This window comes from Neoarius graeffei, chromosome 12, assembly GCF_027579695.1.
Source record: "Neoarius graeffei isolate fNeoGra1 chromosome 12, fNeoGra1.pri, whole genome shotgun sequence".
In the NCBI taxonomy this organism is placed as follows: domain Eukaryota; kingdom Metazoa; phylum Chordata; class Actinopteri; order Siluriformes; family Ariidae; genus Neoarius; species Neoarius graeffei.
Window position 1 is genome coordinate 80278398 of NC_083580.1, and position 27104 is coordinate 80305501.

At 43.6% G+C, this 27104-nt stretch overlaps 2 protein-coding genes across 3 annotated transcripts in view; both read left to right on the forward strand.

Annotated features, from left to right (window-relative positions):
* Positions 1–27104, forward strand: part of gpr34l (G protein-coupled receptor 34 like) — a 471084-nt gene that overhangs the window by 141629 nt on the left and 302351 nt on the right. The window lies entirely within an intron of this gene.
* LOC132895707 (actin-binding LIM protein 3-like) overlaps positions 3645–27104 on the forward strand; it is a 130450-nt gene continuing 106990 nt past the window's right edge. For both annotated transcript variants that reach the window (XM_060936522.1, XM_060936521.1), the window contains exon 1: positions 3645–4167. In XM_060936522.1, the coding sequence (XP_060792505.1) occupies positions 4155–4167 (13 nt within the window). In that variant the 5' untranslated portion in view covers positions 3645–4154. The remainder of the gene's footprint in view (positions 4168–27104) is intronic.

Sequence of the window (27104 nt, forward strand, 5' to 3'; positions counted from 1 at the left end):
GTTCTTTAGTCTGAGTGTCCTGCGTCACTCGGTATAATCTATCCTTCATAATAGAAAAATAGGAGAAGGACGGGGTGGCGTTTGGCTGGAGCGTTTGACCATCGATTACTCTCACTTGGTCAAACGCATGCCGCAGAGTCTCGTCTCGCGACTGCTCTAACGGGAAATCCGCGAGGGATTCCCCGAGAGAGGGAGGAGGAGCCGGTGGCTCCTCACTCTGACGCGGAGATGACGTAGACGGCTCTGTGACAGCTGCTCCCGCCAATGCGACACCAGGACCTCCTCTTGCTGAAATACGGCAGGACCCACTCTTTACTAAATGACTCGTTAACTCCCCGAATCCCGGCCAATCAGTCCCCAAAATTATCGAGTGGGTGAGGCGAGGATTAACCGCCGCTTTTACTCTAAATTTTTCCCCTCTGAAAAAAATGTGGACCGACACTAAAGGGTAGCTGTGAACATCCCCGTGCACACACAACACCTTCACCCCCTGTGCTCCCCCCAAAGCCTCGTCTTGCACCAGGCTTTGGTGGATTGAGGTCTGATTACAGCTAGAGTCCACCAAAGCCTGATATGTATCCCCTTGTATACTCACTGGTATGCGATACGCTCCGGCCCGATCGAGGGCGGCTCCTGGCGCGTCGGGGATCCGGACCACCGCGCCCACCTCCTTTGCCAAGCATTGATGCTGGAGATGCCCCGGCTCCCCGCAGTGCCAGCAAACCAGCCCGGGCTTTCTCTCTGCACCGGTACTCTGGGGCTCACTCACCTGAGGGGGGGGAGAGACAGACACAGAAGTGGGAAACGGGAGGGCACCATGGGTGTGGCGGACCGGCTGTGAGGGAGCTGGCCCCTGCCTCCGCGGTGGGGGAACAGGGTGAGGACGAGACACAGAAGAGGAGGGAGAGAGAGAGAGAGAGAGAGAGAGAGAGAGAGAGAAGCGAAGAGGGGATCTGTGATCCTGCCATGGGAACAGCCACCAAATGATCTTCCGCCAACTCGATGGCCTGATTCAGCGACGCCGGGCGATGGCACTGGACCCACTCTGCCATTCTTTTGGGAAGTTGCACGATGAACTGCTCCAGTGCCACCAGGTCGATGACTCCCTCAGCGTCGTGGTTGTCAGCCCTCAGCCACCGCCTGCAGGTGTCCCAGAGTTGCTGGCCAAACGCAAACGGGCGGCCGACCTCCTCTAGGCGCAGAGCACGGAAGCGCTGACGATGTTGTTCGGGGGTGCACCCCACACGCTGGAGGACGGCCCAGCGCAGGTCCACGTAGACCAGCCGGCTGATGGCGGGGAGCTGTAGCGCGGCCAGCTGCACCTCGCCCATTAGCAGGGGAGGAGGCGCGCCGCGCGCTGTTCCACCAGCCACCTTGAGGCCTCTGCTGCTTGTTCAAATAGCATGAGGAAGGCCTCAGGGTTGTCATGCAGGCCCATCTTCATTGGGGTGAGGTGGAGTGGGCCCGCAGCGGTGGAGATGGTGGACCCCACCGACGCGAGGAGGTGCCGGAACACCTGACGATCTTCCTGTTGTGCCAGCACCAGGGCCTTGAACCATTGTTCTTGCTCCTTTCGGAGGGCGAGCAGCGCCTGGTGCTGGCTCTGTTGGGCTGTGGTGAGGGCGTGGATCAGGTCTGCGAAGGGGGAGGACTCCATGGGGCTGTTCTCTTCTGTGCTCGGTCCCGGGTTTCAGCACCACTGTAGAAGTCAGAGTGGGTGGGTGGAGCACAGAAGGACAGCAGGCCAGAACTGAGTTCCAAAAAACTCTTTTTATTTGCACTTTTCAGTACTCACATACACTCTCCCAGCCACACACACACACACACACACACAAGTCATCTGGTGTGGGAGAGAGCTCTCCTCTACTCTCGCTCTCTCCTTAAATAGGGCGCGGTCACTGGGGAAGACACACAAACACACGTTAATTAACCTCAGGTGCAGTGATTCTGCCACTTACCTTCCCTGACCATAACCCCCGCTGCCACAACTAGTTTTCCAGAACAAAATTAAATGTTACAGAAAAATGTTTGTTTATCAGTAAAGAAAGAAGCTTATTATGTCACTTTTCAGACATAAAACATAATGAAGGCTGCTGGGTTTTGGTGCAGAAATAAGAAGTGCGTGAGACAGTCAGAGAGTCCAGAAGAATTGAGGCTGGTTCTGGAAGATGCTCAGAAAAACCTCCAGCTCATTTCCTTATAAAACTGAACACACTGAACCTGAGACTACTGAAGAATCATCATCGTCATCACACCAAACACTGGCTTTGTTTAGCTTATTACTGTTTGTTTCACTTTACAGTTATATATATATATAAGTTTAATTTCGGCGGCATGGTTGTGTAGTGGTTAGCGCTGTCGCCTCACAGCAAGAAGGTCTGGGTTCGAGCCCCGTGGCCGGCGAGGGCCTTTCTGTGTGGAGTTTGCATGTTCTCCCCGTGTCCGCGTGGGTTTCCTCCGGGTGCTCCGGTTTCCCCCACAGTCCAAAGACATGCAGGTTAGGTTAACTGGTGACTCTAAATTGAGCGTAGGTGTGAATGTGAGTGTGAATGGTTGTCTGTGTCTATGTGTCAGCCCTGTGATGACCTGGCGACTTGTCCAGGGTGTACCCCGCCTTTCGCCCATAGTCAGCTGGGATAGGCTTCAGCTTGCCTGCGACCCTGTAGAACAGGATAAAGCGGCTACAGATAATGAGATGAGATGAGAGTTTAATATCATCATTTTTGAAGGCATTTTTGCTCTACAGCGTTTCTTTGTATGCACCCGAGACTTGCACAGTTCTGTACAGGACATATGAAACTTATACGTACATGTTGTTAAATCAATGTAGGAAGGAATCAAAATCCAGCATCTGCTGTCAGCTAGTTTGATGTTGTATGTGCTAATGCAGCAGTACATATAATTTCCCATGCTGTAGGTGTTGATTAATCACTTTGTGTGTTAATTGAACCTTGTTGGTGCTAATTCAACACTTTGAAGGCTACGGTAACTCAAATGATCATTCTTTACAACCGTGTTGAGCAGAAAAGCATTTCAGAATGTACAATGCACAAGACCATGTCGTCAGGTTCCTTTACTGACAGCCAAGAACCTGAGGATGCAGCGGGCCCTGAAACCAGACAGGTGAAGATCGGAAAAACATCAACGTAACACAAACCATGTCCAGTCTACAGACTGTGTGTGAAAATTCCAGATGTTCAGCTGTTTCTGAAATAGAAATACTCAAACTGCTCCATCCCATCTGGCACCAACAACCACACCACAGTCAAAGATCTTTCTTTTCCTAGTCTTTGATATGAACATTAGCTGAAACCTGTGAATGTATGATTTTGTGCATTGTGTTCCTAACACGTGATTGGCTGATTGGATAACTGCATGAGCAGGTGTACTGTAGCTACTAGGTGTTTGTGGATTTATTATACCCGTCTCTCAATATATTCAATATTTAATCCAACTACTATGAGTTAGAGTTAAAGATGATGTTAAGGGTTGATTTTTGTTCAGTGTGAATAAACATGTAATACCAAAAAAGTCCAGAAGGTGGAAGTTGTTAGCTGGTTATTCTGAGGCTTGGCGTAGGGCAGGTGAAGCTGAGATGAGAAGGGCAGAAAACATTCTTTGTTCATCTTTACGCACGTCTAAACACAGGGACGAGTCACTGCTTCAAGCTCTTCTGTGTAAATGTAGGAGCTCAGGAGCGTGTCACCATCATCATCCCCATCATCATCACCATGGGACGGTGGAGAGGAGCTGGAACTCTGTGCAGGAGAGATGCTGCGAGCTCTGAGCCTGACTCTGACTGAGTACCAGCACCGCTGCACAACCCCACCGAGCTGAGCTGGCTGTGTTCCAATCCAATCTCCTGCTAAATCGGTTTGTGCATGAAGGGAACCGGAAAGAAACACCCATCTGCATCCTGCTGAGGAGTCCGAGTCTGACTGAGCACCTTAACTACCAGCTGCTCCTGGGACCAAGACGAGAGGAGAGGAGGAGAGGAGAGAGGAGAGGAGGAGAAGAGTTGGACATCAGAGGACCCCGTGTGGAGTGAAGTGAAGTGAAGTGAAGAGTGAGGTGGAGTTTCCTGATCTTCTTCTCTTCCTCTTCATTGAAAACACCATGCTGGACTAGTGCTGGATGAGAATACACTTTTCACCATGAGCACCAACGGTAGGAACAATTTAAATAAGAAGACTAAAAAAAAAAGTAATAATAATAATTAAATGTAGTGCACTCCATGTTCTCTGACAGCTTCATGTTCAATCAAAAATGTAAATTGACACTCATTTACAGTGTGTTTAAATTGATTAATCAGGGTGTGATTGATACGATTTTGATTTCTGTTCACAAGGCAATGATTCGATATTTGACGATCCCACTGAATCTGTGACTATCCAATAGATATGAAACATTTCAATTTGATTTGAACAGCTTCTGGATAATTCTATGGACCATGTTTAATTTATAAAAGCCTATTAAATTATTTGCATATAAATTGAAAAATATGATTTTGGTTCCATGCCTTTTAAATCAAATCAATGCAAGGATCCAAACTGGTGAATTATTATTATTATTATTATTATTATTATTATTATTATGACTACTATTTATTGTGTTCGTTTATGCCATTTTTTATACGTAGCTACATGCTGAACATTGTTTCTGTGGGATAAATAGGAAACGGAGTGAGTTTGCTCAATACTAGAAGTTTTTATTTCATAAAACAGATGCCAGTTTAATTGTTTCATTGTTCCTTGACCACTGGAGGTGTTAAACCAGCTGACTAGTTATTAATTTAACTCTGTAGGTGTTTGTCATCCTTTTAGGTCCCGTTACAGCAGTGTTGGGGTTTGGGATGCACTGAGCTCATATTGTAGCTTTATTTTTTGATCCAATTATCTATTTATGACATTCACGATGGTTATTATTATCTATCAGATTATTCTGAAGCAGAACCTGACCACAGAATCTTTTCGATTTGGTTACTAAGCTGATATCATGATCGGATATCGGTCTACATTTCGAGTTCTGAATTCGGTATGATGTCAAAAACCTAACAATTGCATTCCTGGTGTGTGTCAATCCTGTAATTCCTGTTGAAAAACAAACATTCATCCACATGTGCAATATCTTCAGTGTGCGAACGCTAGTCAGTACATCTGATCCTTCTTGCAAGACCACTTAAAATATTTACAAGGAAGCTCACGTACAAGACTGTGTGTGGACTATCAAGTGGAACCCAGTGTCGTCTTCTGCTCTTGCAGCTCATCTATCCACCTCACAGTTCGACATGTTATGCTTTCAGAGATGCTTTTCTGCTCACCACGATTGTACAGAGTGCTTAGTCGAGTGCTCGTTCGTAAATATTTTTTAAAAAATTTAAAAATTGGCTATGATGTACTTAAAAAATAAAAAGGCAAATTAGTTCCAAACCCCAACAAAGGGCTAAAACAAGAAAATTACAGGCATTTAGCAGATGCACTTATCCAGAGTGACGTACAACAAGGGGGTACATGACACAGTGACTCCTGGAGCAGAGAGGTTTAAAGTGCATCTCATGGGTAAATTCAGGAGCAAGATCAATGTAATTCTCCTATTTTATATTAAACTTTGGTCAAATATCTGTCACATTCTGCATTTTGTGCAATTTTTTTACCTTGCGCAATACCAGAGAAATTCAGTTGAAATCAAGCCATTTGAGGTGAATTGGTCCGCCTCTGAAAACTTGGCATTTGGATTTCCCGGCAAACATTGATTTTTGTGACGTCGCATGCGGGACGCCTCCCTCTGAATCCCACGTCAGCGCTGGTTTATTTATGAGAAAACGACCTAGTGGTTTTCTGCAAATTTCTTCAACGTTATCGCGTAATTATTAAAATGGTTAACAGATGTATCATAGGAGGGTGTAGCAACACCAATCTCGATGGGATTAGTACTCATCGTTTTCCAAAAGACCGGACAATGAGAGAGAAATGGGAGCGCTTGGTCTACACAGGCTGTGCACTGAAACCGTGCAAAGCTCGTGCAGCCTGCTGGCGCTTCTGCAGGTGACATCACGAATCTGGCTCCAGACTCCCTTGGGATTTTTCCAGATGCATTTTGTTGTTTTATTTTTTTCTGCTGTAGACAGATGGCCTTGTGCAAAATTACCCTTCTGGATGAGTGTGTAAAGGGACATACTTTCATATAAAAAAACACAAAATTGGTCCAGAATATGCACTTTAAATACCTTGGATCTTTTGTTGCTGACAGTAAAAAGGACTTTATATCAAGAAAGCGCCAAGCATGGGCCGCATGCAACAGATTAAATCATACGTGGCAGTCAGACATCGCCAAATCTACCAAGGTTAGCTTCTTTTGGGCCCGAGTTGAAAGCATACTACTTTATGGTGCTGAAACATGGACCATTAGTCAAGAACTTGAAAAATGCCTTGATGGCACATACACAAGGCTGCTAATGAGGGTCCAAAACCTATCTTGGGAAGATCACCCAACCAAAACTGTAAGCTATGGTGAAGTCCTGTCCATCTCCAGAACACCAGCACAAAGGAGAGCTAGGTGCACTAGCCATTGTTTCCGAGCAAAAGATCAAATCTCATCTCATTATCTGTAGCCACTTTATCCTGTCCTACAGGGTCACAGGCAAGCTGGAGCCTATCCCAGCTGACTACGGGCGAAAGGCGGGGTACACCCTGGACAAGTCGCCAGGTCATCACAGGGCTGACACATAGACACAGACAACCATTCACACTCACATTCACACCTACGCTCAATTTAGAGTCACCAGTTAACCTAACCTGCATGTCTTTGGACTGTGGGGGAAACCGGAGCACCCAGAGGAAACCCACGCAGACACAGGGAGAACATGCAAACTCCACACAGAAAGGCCCTCGCCGGCCATGGGGCTCGAACCCGGACCTTCTTGCTGTGAGGCGACAGCACTAACCACTACACCATCGTACCGCCCCAGATCAAATCATCTTCGATAATAATCATCATAAAAATAATAAGTTTAATTTATATAGCGCCTTTCACAAACCCAAGGACGCTTTACACAGGAGTTTAAAAAAAAAAAAAGGCCACACTAGGAAGAGTTTTCAAAGTTTTCAAGTTAGCTTTGAAGGAAAAAAGAGTGGAACAGTCACGAAGCGATTGTGGTAATGAGTTCCAAAGTTTAGGAGCAGCAACACTAAATGATCTGCCGCCCATAGATGCCAGTTTTAAACGTGGGACAGTCAAAAGTCCACAGACAGAAGATCTGAGGGAGTGGGAGGGACAGTACAAATGAATTAGCTCACAGAGATAGGAAGAGGCGAAACCATGAAGAGCTTTATAGGTTAAAAGCAAGATTTTGTATTTAATCCAAGAGATAACTGCCAACCAATGGAGTTGCTGTAAAACAGGAGTGATGTGAGCAGTGCGCTTGGTGAGTGTGGGGACTCTAGCTGCTGAGTTTTGGATGGACTGCAGGCGATTGAGCAATGTGGCAGGGAGACCATAAAAGAGAGAATTGCAATAGTCAAGACGAGAAAAGATAAATGCATTGACCAACATTTTGGCATCAGTTTCCAAGAGAAGAGGGCGGAGACGTGCAATATTGCGGAGGTGAAAGAAAGCATTCTTAGTAATGAGTTTAAAATGGGGTTCAAACATAAGGGTGGAGTCAAAGAGAACTCCAAGGTTTTTTATAACTTGGGAAGGACGAATAGACACACCATCAACATCAATAGTGAAATTGGAGAAGTTCAGAACCTGTCTTTTGGTACCTACTAATAGAACCTCCGTTTTGCTAGCATTAAGTTTAAGGCAGTTCTTATGCAGCTATTGCTTAAGGTCAGTGATGCAGCTGAACAGAGGCTATGGAAGGGGTGATAGTGATGTAGTTTTGAATGTCATCAGCATAACAATGAAAGTTATGTCATTCTATGTAGATTACCGTTCCCAAAAAGGGGAAACAGACCTTTAACATTCCTTGATACTCTATCCAGAGAATCCAACTTCGTCTTTGAGGAATTAGCTCAGGCAATGTTTGATAGGCCCCTATGGTGGAGCATTGTGTCATCTATCGCAATGGCAGTGGAATGATGATGATGATGATGAAGGTTGAGATAGCATTCTACACAAATACTAAACCCAGCCACAAGCTTCTGCCTGGAATATCAGAATCCTGCTCACATCTGGTCCACATGAGGAGCAAAACTTTTGAACTGCTGAAACTTTTATTTCTACTTCAAAAAGAGTCTTTAATGACTTGGCTTTTTAGACTCAAGAACGTACTGGAACGTTATCTCATGCAACAACAAAAAAAAAATCAGACGTGTGAGCTAAACTGCAGGAGATTTCCTGAGATTTCATATCAGCCTTACCTTAAAGTTACCTTTGTAACTTTACATACAGTTTACACACACCATGTTGGTTCACTGTGTTACACAATGCAGGTGATGTGGAAATGCCAGAGGGTGTAATGAGGACATTGCAGACACTTGTGTGTCAAATCTGAGGTCTGTTTTCAATCTGTCGCTGATACGACACCAAAAAAAAAAAAAACACAACTTCCAGGAAGTGTTGTTAGAATGGATTCTATGTGCCATAGCATCAGGAATTCTTCTCACCAGAGCCCCAGTTCCACCACATCAAGCTACTGAAGGTATCAATTAACTAATTTAGGTGTTAGATGAGTATTAGAACAGTGTTCTGTAGAAAGTTTGATATCGAGTTGTTCGATACGCTGCTTTAGGATCGAACAGTCACATTTTGCTGTTACTTTTGTCAACAAAATTAGCCACAGGCCACTTTCTCTGTCTTGTTCCTTTCCTGTTCAAACTCCACAGAATTCCTCTGAACCCTGAAAACCAGATGTTCTGCAGGCACCACTGGAAGGCATACCTTTCTGAGAGCAGTTTCTTTTAATGGTCTTTAAACATACTGGTTAGATTAAGCAGCTATCACCAAAAAAAAAAAAAAAGAGTCTCAGTTTGGAATGAGAAGTACAATTTCAACGTTTGATGTGAACATCATTTGAAAGCTGTATCTGCACCAGGTAATGATACAGATTTCCATTAATGTTCACATCATCCATCAGAATGGGGAGAAATCGGATCTCGGACAATGATGTTGAGCGTGGGGTGGTTGTTGGCACCAAGAGTGTCGGAGTATTTCAGAAACTCCTGGGATTTTCAACATGACCCAAATAACCTAACAGACATACCTAACAGATATCCAGAAATCTTCTCCTTTCTAAATAATCATCCAGAAAGATGGAACTAAAAAGCAGAACCTGAAACCAATAAGCTTGAAACCTGGAATGTTCTTGTGCTTTAAGCCATGAATGGGATTATCCTGTCATCATCATTTTGTTACATCAGTACTGGATGGATGTATGGGTGAAAAAAATAGCTCTCATTTCAGTGAAGTGCTGCGGTCACAGGGAAATACAGGCACGTGCTGCAGCTCCACATGCTTCACTGGAGATAGAGGAACGCCTCACATTCTTTCATTAAGCTGCAGAACTTGCTGACAACCAGAAAGATGCAGGGGGTGTGCCAATATACGTGTGTGCATGTATTAGAATATACATTGAATAACACCACATAAATGTGATATTATGAATTCAAACCTGAGTAGTTTTATTCAAACACGCGTCCTATATTCAGTAGCTCACTGTATACTGTATGTGTAAGGAGTGCAGAGAGCTACAGGGGCTTAAACACAGCATGAGGGCTGGCTGTCTGCCAGAGCATTCAGATCAGGGGATGAGGAAAAAAAACCTGCTGAAAGAGGGAATTTTATTATCAGAAAATGCATCGAGGTTACTACAGCCCACTGAGCAGACATGAGCAGCTGAGCAGCTCACGCCCCCTCATGTGTTCTTCTGTTTCCCGATATTCCATACTACAATGTGCTTTTAGATCCAAAGAAGAGTAAATACTATATCTGGAACTTCACGCTGTACGAATCCAAAAAAAAAAAAATCCATTGTCAATGTCCTCAGGCAGACAGCATTAAACACAGGGCAGTAGAAGAAAAGATTCTTCTATAACAGGAAGTGCAATACGAAGCAAGGAGGAAAGAGCACGGAGAATCAAGGCTTGGATTTAACTGGACAAACGCGCAATAAGACTTTGAAATGAAACAGCTATACATAAACGAATCAGGATGAGACACGGAACAGGTGAACACAATCAGCTAACAAGCCACTGACAGGACAGGGGCGGAGACAGGGCTAGAACAGAAACAGAAGCAAATCTGATGTGAACCCAAAATAGCAGAACATAAAATATACTGTAGGGATTATAATTAAATGGTGCTTCATGTGACGCAAGTCAATGTGCTGGTTCAGGAATCATTTGATCCACTCCTCTTTCTGAATTGTTTGAGCTGATACCCATCCCCATGGCTGGTACGCATCATCTTGTTTCACTCGTCTTCTTCCGCTTTATCTGGGACCGGGTCGCGGAGGCAGCAGTCTAAGCATGGAAGCCCAAACTTCCCTCTCTCCAGACACCTCGGTCAGCTCCTCGGGAAGAACACCGAGGCGTTCCCAGGCCAGCCGAGAGACATAGTCCCTCCAGCGTGTCCTGGGTCTTCCCCGGGGCCTCCTCCCGGGGGGACATGCCTGGAACACCTCCCCAGGGAGGCGTCCAGGAGGCATCCGAAAAAGATGCCCGAGCCACCTCAGCTGGTTCCTCTTGATGTGGAGGAGCAGCGGCTCTACTCCGAGCTCCTCCCGAGTGACTGTGCTTCTCACCCTATCTCTAAGGGAGCGCCCAGCCACCCTGCGAAGGAAACTCATTTCGGCCGCTTGTATCCGCGATCTTGTTCTTTCAGTCATTACCCAAAGCTCATGACCATAGGTGAGAGTCGGAACATAGATCGACCGGTAAATTGAGAGCTTCGCCTTTTGGCTCAGCTCCTTCTTCACCACGACGGACCGGTAAAGCGACCACATCACTGCGGAGGCTGCACCGATCCGCCTGTCAATCTCACGCTCCATCCTTCCCTCACTCGTGAACAAGATCCCGAGATACTTAAACTCTTCCACTTGAGGCAGGACTTCTCCACCAACCTGGAGAGGGCAAGCCACCCTTTTCCGGTCGAGAACCATGGCCTCGGACTTGGAGGTGCTGATTCTCATCCCAGCCGCTTCACACTGCGAAGGAAACTCATTTCGGCCGCTTGTATCCGCGATCTTGTTCTTTCGGTCATTACCCAAAGCTCATGACCATAGGTGAGAGAAGGCCTGTCAATTTCACGCTCCATCCTTCCCTCACTCGTGAACAAGATCCCGAGATACTTAAACTCTTCCACTTGAGGCAGGACTTCTCCACCAACCTGGAGAGGGCAAGCCACCCTTTTCCGGTCGAGAACCATGGCCTCGGACTTGGAGGTGCTGATTCTCATCCCAGCCGCTTCACACTCGACTGCAAACCGCCCCAGTGCATGTTGTAGGTCCTGGTTTGAAGAAGCCAACAGGACAACATCATCCGCAAAAAGCAGAGATGAAATCCTGTGGTTCCCAAACAGGATTCCTTCCGGCCCCTGGCTGTGCCTAGAAATTCTGTCCATAAAAATTATGAACAGAACCGGTGACAAAGGGCAGCCCTGCCAGAGTCCAACATGCACTGGGAACAGGTCTGACTTACTGCCGGCAATGCGAACCAGACTCCTGCTCCATTCGTACAGGGACCGGACAGCCCTTAGCAAAGAGCCCCGAACCCCATACTCCTGAAGCACCCCCCACAGAATACCACGGGGGACACGGTCGAATGCCTTCTCCAGATCCACAAAGCACATGTGGGCTGGTTGGGCAAACTCCCATGAACCCTCGAGCACCCTATGAAGGGTATAGAGCTGGTCCAGTGTTCCACGACCAGGACGAAAACCGCATTGTTCCTCCTGGAGCCGAGGTTTGACCAATAGTCATCTTGTTTCAATACATTTTATTTCCTAACGCGGGGTGTCCTAACCACATGTTAGTCCGTTTACAAACTGCTTGGCAGCCAGTTCGGAAAAGTCACATGAGGTCTTGCGCGGGTCAGAGGTCGTGACCGTGGAGCCACAGCAAACATGGCGGATAGCCCAGATCGAAAGACGATTCCTAAATTGAGACAAAAAAAAAACCAACAATTTTAAGGAAGTATCTGACATTATCAGAGGCAAAATGCACCTGAAGAGAGAGGGGGGAAACGTACCTGTGAACTCAAAGGCTCTTGAGTGCTCGCTTCTGTGTCAGAAGCCACCAGTTCCGCCATGTTTGTTGCAACCTTGATCATTATAATATTATAATGAGGATAAACTTCGACCGTTTGCGTACCCAAGTATAAAAATTGGAGTGCTGTGTTTTTCCAGCTCATTTTCCTTCACAGGATTCAAGTGCCTAGTGGTTATTTTAGCTCCACAGGGTATTATTCATTTTTTTAATACATCGACCTGTGTCACTTTAACGGACTCGAGTTACTCGCTGTGTCTCTGATTCGTCTTAGTTCTGATGACATGTTTTGCGAACTTTTCTGATCTTGTGAGAGGTCCTGGGTTCAAATCCCGGACAAGCCCCCATTCTGTAACGGTCTGGCTCGAGACCATCACAAAAAGAGGAGGACACAAAATTAAGTTACAGAAGCATAACTCAAATGATTGTAAACAATGAGTGACAATTCAAAAAGACTGCATTGCGTTGAAACAGTTCCCAAGCTTACACTGTCTCATTAGATAGAAAGCTTTCCAGAAAGTTCCACAGGGCATCTGGTTGAGAGCGATGATGAACTCAAGTGATGTAGCTGAGGATGAGGAATGGTAGAAGTACAGGAGGTGAAGATATTTATGTTTTTCCAACTTGATGTTTGTTATAATTTAAGAATGAAAAATTATTTCTCGGGCATAGTGTTACAGTTCAGACTTAATAGACCATGTAATGAACAGTAACATTCTGGTTGTCACTTTTTAAAATAAATAAATAGCCAACTACATTTTTCACACTTGGCTAGCAAGCTAGTTCATTTAGATCGATTGCACGGTTGCTAATGAAAATAGCATTAACAAGACCATCAATGACGGCGTAGCTCACTCTGACGTCATTGAAGTCATCTAGTCCAGAAGGAATGATCTAAAGTGGGCCACCTTGCACAATAAATATTGCAAGCTGTATACACTATATACAAGCTATATATAAAAGCGATATCCACCCTAGGAATACCGACCTATTTACCAGAAAGAATCCAAAATGGCGAGGAATTGACTGAGAAGAAGCAATTTTTGTTGAACTGCTCATTAAGGCTTAATTAATCCATAACTTCATTAATAATTGTAATGAAGCAAATCTGGGTAGAAGTTATATGCACCCTAGGTACCCCTACCTTCAAAATCGGTGAAGAATCGAGGGAGAAGAAGCGATTTGCGTGGAAACTGCTTGTTAGGGCTTAATTAGTCCATATCATCATTATTAATTGTAATGATGCAAATTTGGGTAGAAGCTATATGATCCCCAGGCAGACCTACCTTCCTACCAAAAAGAATAAAAATTGGTGAAGAATTGACAGAGAAGAAGTGATTTACGTGAAATGTGCATGACGCCGGATGTCAGATGATGGACAATACATGATGGCAAAAACTCATCACCTGTCGGCTGGGTGAGATAATAAACTAACTATATACAGTATATACCATAAGTAAGTATGTACCGAGAAAACCAAGCTATGCATCTACCCAGGTTGTGTACTCAGCACGCTTCTATATGGCAGCAAGACTTGGACAACGTATGCCAAACAAGAGAAGCAACTCAACAGCTTCTGTCTCCGCTGTCTCAGACATATCCAACAGATCAAGTGGCAGGAGAAAGTGTTTACCACAGAGGTCCTTAAACGTGCTGGAATCCCTATAATGGTTGCACTTCTCAGCCTGAGACACCTCAGGTGGCTTCCAAGATGACGGTGCCCTGTATGGCAGTGGCTACTCCAGCTCCCGACAGCAATGTGCGTTTTATGTTAAATGTGTTGTCTGTACCATCACAGTCTTGTACGAGAATAGTCTACAACAGAAGCTTACTACTCGGACTATGAAACTCCAACTTTTCAAACGATCTTTCCAGAGTTATGATGACTTTGGAACCCAAAGCACTCGGCGAGCTAGGCATTCTACACTGGCAAGACCCAGGGGCCTGCAAGGCAGCGGACTCTCCTCCTGCCACCGGCCGACACTGGAGGCGACACAAGCAGTGGGAGAGACCTAGCATGCATCGCAAGCGGTGTGCTAGACCCAGCAAGCAGGGCAGTTGAGCGGGTATCAGAGCCAGGCTAAAAGCTAAACCATACAGACTCGCACTTCCTTCAATCCTGCTATCCAACGTTCGTTCGCTGGAAAACAAAATGGACTACCTCAGACTGGATTTAATTACACAAAGAAAGGTGAGAGACTGCAGCGCCATCATCCTCACTGAGACGTGGCTTAATCACACTGTTCCAGACAACGCCATTCAGGTGGACGGACTAACAACGTTCCAGGTGGACAGGAGCCACGCTCTCAGTGGTAAATCTCAGGGAGGTGGTGTGTGCATTTTCATTAATAACAACTGGTGTACTAATGTCAAAGTTATCTCAAGTCACTGTTCTGAGGACATAGAATTTCTAACAGTTAAATGTCATCTAGTCTACTTGCCAAGAGAATTCTCAGCCATCAACATTACAGCTGTGTACATTCCTCCCAGTGCAAATACAAAGGACGCACTGTCTACATTGTATCAGTCTGTGAGCTCAATGCAGGACTCTAACCCAGACTCTGTCTATATAATCGCTGGCGATTTCAATCAGGCCAATTTGAAGACAGTACTCCCACATTATCACAAATATGTGGACTTTGCAACTAGGGGAGAGAACACTCTTGACCAGGTCTACACAAACATTAAACAGGCATTCAGAGCTGTTCCCCATCCTCACCTGGGAAACTCGGACCATCTCTCTGTTATGCTAATTCCAGCTTACAGACCACTGCTAACCAGGAACAAGTCATCTGTGAAACAGATCAGAACATGGCCAGAGGGGGCTACCTCAGCTCTTCAAGACTGTTTTGACTGCACAGACTGGAATGTTTTTAGGGAGGCTGCCACTACCAACCAGCATGTCAACATAATGGAATATACTGAGTCTGTGATGGGATACATATCCAAATGCATGGAAGGTGTGACCGTCATAAAACACATCATCACAAGGGCCAACGAAAAACCCTGGTTCACCAGGGAGGTACGTGAACTCCTGAGAGCACGGAATACTGCTTTCAAGTCCAGGGACAAAGTAGCTCTTAGAACTGCTAGGGCCAACTTGAACCAGGGCGTGAGAGCAGCCAAGGGTGCCTATGGACAGAAAATCCAATCACACTTCACTGACACAAAAGACCCCAGACGCCTATGGCAAGGCATCCAGTCAGTAACCGATTACAGGCCAATACCCCCACCGTGTGAGGACAGCACAGACTTCCTAAACTCACTTAACACCTTCTTCAGCCAGTTTGAAGAAAACAACACCATCACACCAACAAAAGCCCCTCACTGCTCGGACAATGTAACACTTCACCTGGACCCTGCTGACGTGCGTAGGACCCTTCAAAAGGTGAACCCCAGGAAAGCTGCTGGTCCTGACAATATACCTGGGCATGTGCTTAGAGACTGTGCTGACTCACTTACAGATGTTCTCACAGATATCTTCAACACCTCTCTGAGCCAAGCCATCTTACCAGCATGCGTCAAAGCAGAGGTGGGACAAAGTCACTAATGTGCAAGTCACAAGTAAGTCTCAAGTCCTACCACTCAAGTCCGAGTCAAGTCACAAGTCAAGGCACTTTTGACCAAGTCAAGTCCAAGTCCAAGTCCTACCCAAGCCAAGTCGAGTCCAAGTCCAAGTCTCATTTTTTTCCAAGTCCCTAACAAGTCACCATTTATTCTACAGGCAATCAACACATTTTTGATCACAAATGTATTACCTCTCCACACTGCAGTGTATGTCCTCCTTTTCCAGTCACCTTGGATAAAAATGTCTGCTAAATGTAATGTAATGTCAATGATTCATAGAGTCAGCACAAGTAACTACAGTACACCCATTCTTTTCCATTTTAAAATGTTTTAGAGCTTGTGCCCCAAGACAATCAAATAATCTCAGAGGAGACAATGATTAGTTAGTTAACGTTAGTAAAGCATCCTACATTTTCAGTGAGTTTAGTTTGAGTGAGTCAGTGTACATCTGAGGCTAAGGGTGTGAGAATGAGTAAAAGTATGACCATTTCCTTAAATTTTTTATTGGAAAATTAGTGAGAAATTAAAACAAAATTCTAAACAAAACTAGTACTGGTACTGTGTAACAAAAATCATTTTCTTTTCATTTCATTCATGTCATTTTTCACATAAAAATGCTTTTCATGTGCATTTTAAGACATGAAACTCAAAGTCCAAGCTAACAGATGATCTGTGTACTTTTAGAATCAAAGAATGGTTTTCCTTCTGAAGTTAGGCACTGTCCCAACATACAACATGACATGCCTTTAACACAATACAACGTGACTTGAGTACGTTTGTGTGTGTGAGAGAGACCAACTAACTGACAAAAAATTCCGGAAATATCTGTTCTCCACTACTGAGAGAGGGATGTTGCATCCAATGAGCAAATCTGTTAGTATTGAATTTGTGATGGCTTTTTGTTGTGGGTGGGTAGCATTGTACTGTGTATCTTTTGCAGTAAGGAATCCAGAAATGGACGGCTGCTCTGTCTCACTTGGGATGATCTTGTTCTTCAGATATTCTGCAAATCTAAACAAGAAAAAAAAATGTAAAATTAGTAGGCCTACTTGTTTTCTGTTTTTAATCATGTAGACATTAACATGTTTTTATCATTTTCAATATCAAAGTCTGAGTTCATTTAATCTGAACATATTTGTTTATACACAGTATAATGTTTAATACAAGCCAGCCAGGATGTTCCCTTAAGCAGTTTAGCTAGACCACAATGCATTCACTAAACACTCGCTAAAATACCGGTAGCCCCAGGAAACACAGAACGTTGTGACGATGTAGCCAGAATCAGAGTCCTCTAGGGCTCTGGCCAGAATGTGAGAATGAAGCCCTGGCAACATTCTAGAGAGCCGTATAATAAAGTAGAATAAACAGTTGTTGTGAATTTCAGAATGTTCAGCGGAATCCTCCAGATCCAAGTTGCGTGCTTTTGGCGAATTTGGTTTCTCGCCAGAGACTAATAAATGCACTGGTAAAGCCACGCTATGTAGAGGCATTGTGTGCCCTGTCGTTTGGGTAAGACTGTGGGATAATGCTTCGCGTCGGAGTAGGCTACACTCCAATCTGTCGGGATGTACTGCGCTATAAAACGTCAGCTGAGCTTACATTTTACATAGCCCAAATGGCCCATTATTCACATTGCCTACATGACACCAGAGAGAGGAAGAGAATAGAATTGAATGTCTCTGATGACACGTAATCCCAGCACTAATAACACACATCGCACAGCGTCCACGACTTGGTGCAGTACGTAGCAAACAGTTAAATGCCTGGTTTAACTTGCATTGCTAGTCATCTCGTCTCAGTGGTTTAAATGCCTTTCATGACAAGCACTGACTTTCCCATTGCAAAGAGCGAACTTCTGTTTTACATACTTAGTTTGCAGCCTGGGTAACTGTTTATTTGATTCACGTTTTATCCTTTGCTGTCCGGTTCTTATCATACCGGTAAGTCTGTGTCGTTCTGACCAGAGCCTTTATAACAATCTTGTAAACGTTCTCTGCTCTGACCAAATCACCACCTTCTGGCTATGCCTTCCCAATGTGTGTTAACTGGTAGCCTAGCCCACATAATCTAACACTAGACTGAACACAAAAGCAATCCAATAAAAAAATCTACTTCACTATTTTATATTCAGCAAAGCAAAACAAATCCTTGACAGCATTAATACATTAACACATTCCACTTCTAGCCATCAACTAGCCTGTACAGATTCTTGCTAGCTGTAGCCTAGCTTTGTTACTTACTTTTCCTTATGCAGCCTCAGGTGACGAACGAAGTTTGATGTGGTTGACTGGCTGTCCGAAATTGTGGCTCCACATGTTCTGCACGTAGCAATGCGTTTGCCATCTGTATTGGAGTATTCTTTAAATCCAAAGGAAATTACGCGGGGAATCATGTTTTTATCCGTCCGTTCATCATTCAGCGTCATCAATGTTCAGCGTCCTCGTTGCCCATCACCGTTTGGTTTTTCATTTGAACCAGTTGAAGTGCTTGAGTGACACCTAGTGCTAGTGGATTGAGCTGCCGTAGCCTAGGACAAGGAGCTACACCACATTCAAATAATGAGTGTACTTGGATTCAAAATCGAGGGGGGGAAAAAAAGAATATTTATACCTGATACGCCAAGTCATTGCAAGCTAAAACTGTCAAGTCCAAGTCAAGTCTCGAGTCAACAGCGTGCAAGTCCGAGTCGAGTTGCAAGTCATTCCTCATCTAGGGATTTCAAGTCTCAAGTCATCAAAATGGTGACTCGAGTCTGACTCGAGTCCAAGTCACATGACTCGAGTCCACATGTCTGCTTCAAAGCCACCACCATCATACCGCTACCCAAGAAATCCCCAGCCACAACATTGAACGACTACCGGCCCATAGCACTCACTCCCATCATAATGAAGTGCTTTGAAAGGCTGGTCAAGGCCCATATAACATCCAGCCTACCCACCACATTTGACCCATTCCAGTTTGCATACCATCCCAAATGCTCCACTGATGACGCCATAGCAACAGCACTTCACATCAGCCTGGCTCATCTGGAAAACAAAAACAGTTACGTGTGGATGCTGTTCATCGACTTCAGCTCTGCCTTCACCACAGTCATCCCACAACACCTGGTGAATAAATTCAGTGCTATAGGCATCAGCACCCCGCTATGCAACTGGCTACTGGACTTTCTCACCAACAGACCACAGACAGTAAGAGTTGGCAAAAACTCCTCAGAGACCACCATCATGAACACTGGGGTCCCCCAGGGATGTGTGCTGAGTCCTCTGCTGTTCACACTGATGACCCACAACTGTTGTGCCAGACACAACTCGAACCACGTCATCAAGTTTGCAGATGACACAACAGTGGTGGGCCTCATCAGCAACGATGACAACTCAGCCTACAGAGAGGAGGTACACCAACTCAACTGGTGTGACATCAACAATCTACACATCAATGTCAATAAAACAAAGGAAATAACTGTGGACTTAAGGAAAAATCACATGTCACACACACCCCTCACCATCAATGGCAGTGCTGTGGAATCAGTGAAAAGCACCAAGTTCCTGGGGGTGCACATCACAGATGACCTGACATGGGCAACTAACACCACCTCCCTTGTCAAGAAAGCACAGCAACTCCTCCACTTCCTACACAGGATGAGGAGAGCCGACCTCCCCCCTTCTGCACTCACCACCTTCCACAGGGGTGCCATTGAGAGCATCTTCACCAGCAGTCTCTCAGTCTGGTATGGCAGCTGACCAGAAGGCCCTACAGAGGGTGGTGAGGACAGCAGAGAAGATCACCAGATCAGCCCAATCATCCATCCAGGACCTATACTCATCCCGCTGTCGCAAAAGAGCCATCAACATCATCAAAGACCCCACCCACCCTGCACACAAACTGTTTACCCTCCTACCATCTGGCAAGCGCTATAGCAGCATGCGTTGCAGGACTACCAGACTCAGCAACAGCTTTTTCCCACAGGCCATCAGACTGCTCAGCTCTCTCATGAAAACTCCAAGAACATAACCCCCCCACACACAAAAAAGACCAGCAAACTGTCAAAACAGTATACTCAATGTCTATACATTACAATGCTCTTTATATGCACATATGCCAATATTCTTTTTTTGCACAAGAACATACAAGTTTACAATACTTATTTATCTCCATGCTGCTATTCTGCACTTTGCACTTTACCATACTGCACCTTGTATTATTGTACCCTTATACTATTGCACCCCAGTAACATACCTCAAACTTTACATTTCTGGACTACATTTCTGGAACTACAATTCTGGACTACATTACCTCAAACTTGACTACATTTCTGGAACTACAATTCTGGACTACATTACCTCAAACTTGACTACATTTCTGGATCATGGTGAATATTCTGGTAACTGTATGCCCACTGTCTGTCTATATGTTGTGTTAATTTGCTTATCTGTTGATGTCTGTGTGCACTTTTATGTTTAGTTGTGTGTCAGTTTTTTAATACTGCACATTTGGAGTTTGGGGAAATGCAATTTCAATCCTCTGTGTAATTCTGTTACATGGTCTGATTGACAATAAAGTTCACTTTGACTTTGTCATGTTCGATGGATGGAGCCAGGTTGAATTCCATGGGACATATTTTACAGGGAGTTGTGCGCAGGATCTCACTCAGTTGGGCGTCCAAAACTCCAATACAAATGTGTCTGCAAAAGGGACATGCAGCTAACCGACATCAACACCAACAACTGGGAATACATCGTAGACAGTCATGATGAGTGGAGTGCAGAGAATCACAGAAATGTCCAGCTCACTAAGAAGAGAACCAGAAGAATGCAAGGTCAGTGTCTGTCAGAATGCCATCTACCTTTGTCTGCAGGGAGTGCAAGAGAGACAGTCACTCTAAAGTGGGTCTGCATAGCCACTCTAGAAGGTGCTCTTCCAACTCTAGGCGCTATCCCATCATCTCCAGAGACAGACCAATGCCAACAGTATGTAAGCTTTGCGTTTGCATGAATGGCATTCAAGAGGCCACAACCTGAAGCCCTTGAATCCCTTGAGAAGTTCACCTGTTTCATCCCCTTTTCCACTTGTGTGTCATCTTTGTCTTGTCTCTCTGAGTGACTGTGCCACTTCACCATCCATAATGTCAGGCTGAGTAAGTTATGATGATAGACGCATCCCTGCACTGCGTCTCAGAAGCCTGAGTGCATTAAGTGATTTTCACCCTCGGCTGGTGGAGAAAGTTGGAGACCCGAGATGGTGTTAAAATATGCAAAGGTTAATTTTTTCTCTCACTTTAGTCTGTAATGAGCCATTACTTTTGTCCAGTGTGAATTTACTTGCTGCTTCTCTAACCATGGCTTTTCTAAACATGGCTTTTCAGACTCATTGGTATCGTTTGTATTGATGTTTAAAATGTTTTATAGACTTGCTCATCAAGCATATAGTTCTTTTTAAGCCTTTTCTGTTTGAACCTTCTTTTTTAAAATCATAGCTCTGGTTTCAGCTGATTAAAATCAAACTTTACAGAAACACACCCTGGTTTGAGCTTGGACAGAACCAGCTCATTGAAGAATTGAATCCTGGGAGTTTTACAGAACGTACTGTATATAAATGTACCGTATTGTGCATGGATCATCCATGACATTATCTCGTCAACAGCCTCGTACAGAACGCCATACGGACAGACTTTATGAGACGTCATTACGGAGCTACTTTATGTCACAGTAATTACAGCCGACCATGTGGACATGGATCGTAATGTCTGTGTTGAGGTCTGAAATTTCCAGGGATTGTTCTACACTATTAGATGTCTAACTTCTTATATTCTCTCCACATTCACTGGATATGAGCAATCGTGTGCTCTGATTGGCTACTCTACTACTAGGATATCAGCTCATATACTGTGAGTAGAGAAAAACAAAATGGCAGAGTGTGTTGCTGAACCAACCGAGTATGAAATAAAAACTCTACTTGAAAACAAAATCCCCCCAAAAAATGTAAAAAAAAAAAAAAGCAATAAAAGTATTTGATGGTAAGAACATATCGTTTTTATTTTTCAGGAATTATCATCATTGCATTTTTCACAAATTGCTCCTGTCATTTTGCTGGATTGTTTATATTCTAAGCGGAAATGATTTTGTCAGACATTTTGTTTAAAGTTTTTATTTATCAAATTTGCAAAAAAATAAAAATAAAAATGCTCTGTTTTGCAAAATCCAGTGAATGTGGCTATAAAAAAATATTCCATGAAGTCGAGTCGTACATGAGCTGATAGCCACACCTCATCGACTATCAGCTCATGTACGACTCAATTTCGTGGAATAATTCTTAACCATATCAAACACGCCATGTTTTACCACAAGCACGAATCGTTCAAAAGTAATGACTTTTGGTACTTGGAAATATTTGCAACACTTGTTTATTAGCCTTTTTATTAAAGCCTAAATATCTCAGAAACTAAAGAAGATACATTTTCCGCACTAGTTATTGGGTACAGTGACATTACAGTGTGTATATATATATATATATATATATATATATATATATATATATATATATATATATATACAGGGTGTCTCACAAGTTAGGGGGCACCTGTAAATCAATAGACCATACACAGTTGCCCCCTAACTTCTGGGACACCCTGTAGAATGAAGCAAATCTAAGATGGTCAGTCAGGAGGCCTCTGCTGATTTGACACGGCATCACCTGGATACTTTATCACTGGAGTCTTGAGCTTTCAAGGGTGAATATCGTTATCGCTTCTCTGAGGCTGAATCAGCCTGAATGTTTCACATTATTCATGTTAATGTTTGTGATTAACGTACACACAGATTCAGGGTACTCAGATCTTTAAAAGTATTTTTATTCTGGCCTCTCTAAGGTCCTGTAACAGATAAGTCAGAGATGGTGACTCCAAGGTGGTGTACATGACATTAACACTGACGTGTTTTGAAAATATAAAGCAACCTTTATTTGACAGGGTTTTTTTTTTCTCCTTTTGTCCTGTGAGAGTCATATCAGCTGCTCCTGCAACACTAAAATTAAAACCTTCTGCTCCTGAGACTTAAAGTCCAGAGACATGGCTTTAATGTATACACCTCCATAGTGCATCAAAATATTTCCAGATGCTGCTTTTTTTTTTTTTTTTAATTGAGTCCATGTGGATGTTATGTGTAACAAATAACTGCATCCTCATTTCAGATTTGGAATACTCCAGCTTGGAAATCTCAGCTTCGTGAAGATGAGCGATGGAGTATATTATGAGTAGGAAGTTTACCGGTGCACTTTCTGGACTATAAATCACGGCTTAGGACATGTGCTGAGTAATGCTCGAACTTACTACCTCGTTACTATCTGGATTCGTTTTATTAATAGCTTGCTTTAGGAAAGAGAAAATTGCTTGTGCCTCCGAGTGCCTGGTGCAAAGCCATATATCAGAAGCAGCAGGATGGAAGACCGAGCCGCTCCTCACAGGACCTGGCAGCATTCCTGACGTCTCTGTGTCCGTGTCATCAGCTTTATTGGCTTGTCATTGGTGGGTGTCCGTGACGTTGCCATGGTGTTTTATGGAACTTTGTGGTTTACCTAGCAACACCAATCAGGATGCTGGAAGCAGTGGAAGTAAATACAGAAGGAGGGTGGCAGTTCCGGAGGGTGCCACCCTAGAGCCTGGCGCTAGTTCTGTGCCCAGATGGCAGAAGAGTGGGAGAAGCAGAGGCATCATAGCCAAGCCACACAAAAAGCCACCTGGGATGTGTTTGTGCGAGGAGGATTTTAAGGATCAGGAGTTTTCAGTAGGAGTAGGACATCTCGTCATTCCTGTCTCTTTGGACAAACGTAACGATATATATCCAACAAAACCGACTCTATACAGCGAGGAAGCTCTGATGATAGGTTATGAGCAGCAGTGGAACATGTAAAGTGACTGTGTGCATGTGGATCTGTTAAACAGCACCTTTGTTGTTTGTGCACGCTGCCATCTTGGATCAAATGCCCGAGACGGAAATTGACAAACATGTTATTATCCCGTGTGTTTAGTGTGGGATGATTTCCTGAGTTACTTCCTTCCAGAGTTTTAACTTTTAGTTGTCTAATGATAGACTTGTCCTGCTGTTGTGACCAACCAGATTTCATTGTACTTGCAGATGAAACTTCACAATCCTGCTGCTCTTCAGAAGGAACGTCTATGTGAAAACAAACCCCATGTTACCGATTCCACCACTGCATTTTAGGTTCCACCCCACGTTCCATCACTTGCTTGTTAAAGGAGAACAGAAGTCATTTTTAAACTTGCTTTAGTTCTTAATTAATGTGTTATTCAGTTACGTTTTTGGTTTTAGTAACCTTATATCGTGACTTGTATTGGCAACTAATTGCAATTAAATATTATACTTATCGGCCTATTCGGTTTTTAGCCGTGTTGAATTTAGTTCGTTTGGTCCACAGCAGGCGTCGCTTATCCACGCGATCGTCACGAGACTTGTGCGAGACTTCGAAATGTGAAGTGTCATACTCAGCGTCTTGTGCCACATTGATTCCACCAAATGAACTGTTTTTCAAATGAAAAATTGCACAAAAACGAGTTTAAATGACGATTACTGCCTACTTTTTTCAAACTTTCCTGATTGCTATCAAAACAAACAAAATTTCTGGCTTGATTACATCAGCATTCGAAAGAGGGCGCGTGCGTCTTTTGACAACATTGGCAGATGTTGGTGACTTTGATTTCCGCTGTACGTTTTACTTCCGTCCTACGATGTCTCGCACAGGTCTCAACGAATCTCGTTTACGGCCATTGCTTTGACATATGGACTGATATATTACAGAGCATATTTCAAACACTCATAACTTGCTATAGCAGCGACAAAATAGCGATCAAAGATGCATTCCAATATTTAATAAAATGAGATAGAATTTTGATCATAAAAAATTTGCCTTCAGTTCTACTTTAATTGACTGTATGGATTTGTATAGTTTAGTTTATTGTTTTTTGTTAACAGGGATTGTGCACAACTTAGCTGTCCAAAATAACAATTAACCACAACAACTCACAATATTTACAACAATACAGCATCACATATAAACATCATCCAAAACACACACTGCATGGTCACAGTGATCAGTTCCACACAAAGATCAATGATCACATGATTGGTTTGTCTTGAGCCATGTTTTAAGTGTTGTTTTAAAGACACTAAAACTTGTGCAATTTATGATATGGGTGGGAATAAAGTTCCATTTGTCTGCTGCTCTGACTGAAAATGCTGATTGACCAAAGGCGGTTTTCCTGAATTGGGCTGAACGGTCACCTCTCACTGATGCCCTGCAGACCCTGGCGCTGTCTCTACAGAATGCCACACAGCTTTTAAAGTGAGACGGCCTTTCAATTTCATAAAATCTGTGAAATTTAGTTCCCTCTGAAATGTGGTGATTGTGATATCTGTTTATTTCTGTAATATCTCACAAAATATCAGGCCATTCTGTGGCTGGGAAGTTATTTAATTTGAGGGGATTAAAGCAAATAATGTGCATGAAATCGCTCGCTTGGCGCAGTCAAGCAGACAGAGGAAGTCCGTGTGCGCATGCGCAGGTTTACCTTCTTCTTCTTCTTTTGGGTTTTACGGCAGCTGGCATCCACAGTGTTGCATTACTGCCATCTACAGGTTTCCCTTTGAGCGTGCACTGACAGTTCCATCATTCTGTCGCTAAACGAACAGCTGATCACACCGAGGTGCTCGCTGAGCGCCCATATTTATTAGTTTGATATTTCCTGCGTTTCCTTTCCTTCGTATAGAACATAACGTCTTTTCTTCTCGCTTTCTTTCCGTTACTGTAGTCGGTCTTTCACATTTCATTCGCACACTCATGTCCTCCATTTTTCTCTCCTGTTTCAAAGCTGTATCCCACAATGCCTTGCGTGAACGGGGAAAGCCCACCACGTGATGCATGACGTAGTATCTTGAATTGGGTCATGGGGAAGCAGGAAAAAATAGCAGAGAATTTCGGGCCACATGGCACTAAATTCATCAATTGTTCTTTTAGGGAAAAAAGTAATAAAATTAGAAGTGTGTGATTCGAATTCGGTAGCTTTCGGTCACTAAACAAAAATAATTGGGTGTCGGGGAAAATTCTTTTTATGATCTACACTTGAAAAATCTGAAAGGCAGTCTAGCTTTAAATGGTGGTGGAGCAAGATCATGAATTAACTTAAATATTAAGCTAATCAAAAGTCAGAAGCTTATGCTTTTGAAGAATGGTGGTCGTTCCTTGTTTGTTTGTTTGTTTGTTTGTTTGTTTGTTTGTTTGTTTGTTTGTTTTTAGAACAGTAAGATAAGTGTGAATAAATCATTGAGTGTGTAAACAGTTTAGCTGCGGATCATGGCATTTGGTGTCTAATGTGTCTAAAATTCATCATACTTCTGGAGACCTTTATATATATATATATATATATATATATATATATATATATATATATATATATATATATATATATAAGATTAGAATCAACGATGATGCCAGGATACTTAAAGCTGTCAACAATTTTTATTACTTCATTTTTGATGAAAATGACAGGCTGATGTGCATCCTTTCCTTTAACAGAAAAATGCATGCCCTGCCCACTGTTTTGCTCATGTTAAGAGTAAGATAACAATGGCTTAACCAGCCTATTACTTTATTTAGTGCTGCAGTGAGTTTTGAAGCAGCTTGTTCTTTTGTTTTCACATGGGTATAAATAACTGTGGACCTCCGGGCAGATCAAAGGCAAATCATTAATATAAAAACTAAATAAAATCGGTCCTAAAATAGATCCCTGTGGAACAGCGTACTCCACTGTATCTCTCAAGCTTTGTGGCTTATTGCACATTAGTGTAGTTGAGTTTTAATTTTGGATATGCCTTGTGATGCTTTCTGTCTGCTACCTGGATAATGAGTTTTTGATTGCTCTCAAATCAGTAACACACTGATCTTACATGTTTGCGTCCCATTTTCATGAACCGAACCTTACGCCTGCGATAATGACACTCCCAGAGACGGACGTACAAACATGAGTGTTTGAGCCAAGTGTGAAAATGCATGAAAATGTATATTTCAGCATCATATTACAGGCATGACTCGAGATGCTGACAGAACATTGGTCTTTTTTTTTTGGGGGGGGGGGGGGGGGGTCAAGTCATGAAAAAAGGTTAATTAAATGAAGGTGTGATTTTTTTTTATACTTCTTCCAACATCATTTCTACATCTTAGATATCCCATCCAGTCATTTTGTCAGGTCTGAAATGGCTCTTGCTTGTTCCTTGCCAAGCCGACAGACCCACTGCATAATCACACGCTGCGTTATGGTCTGTCT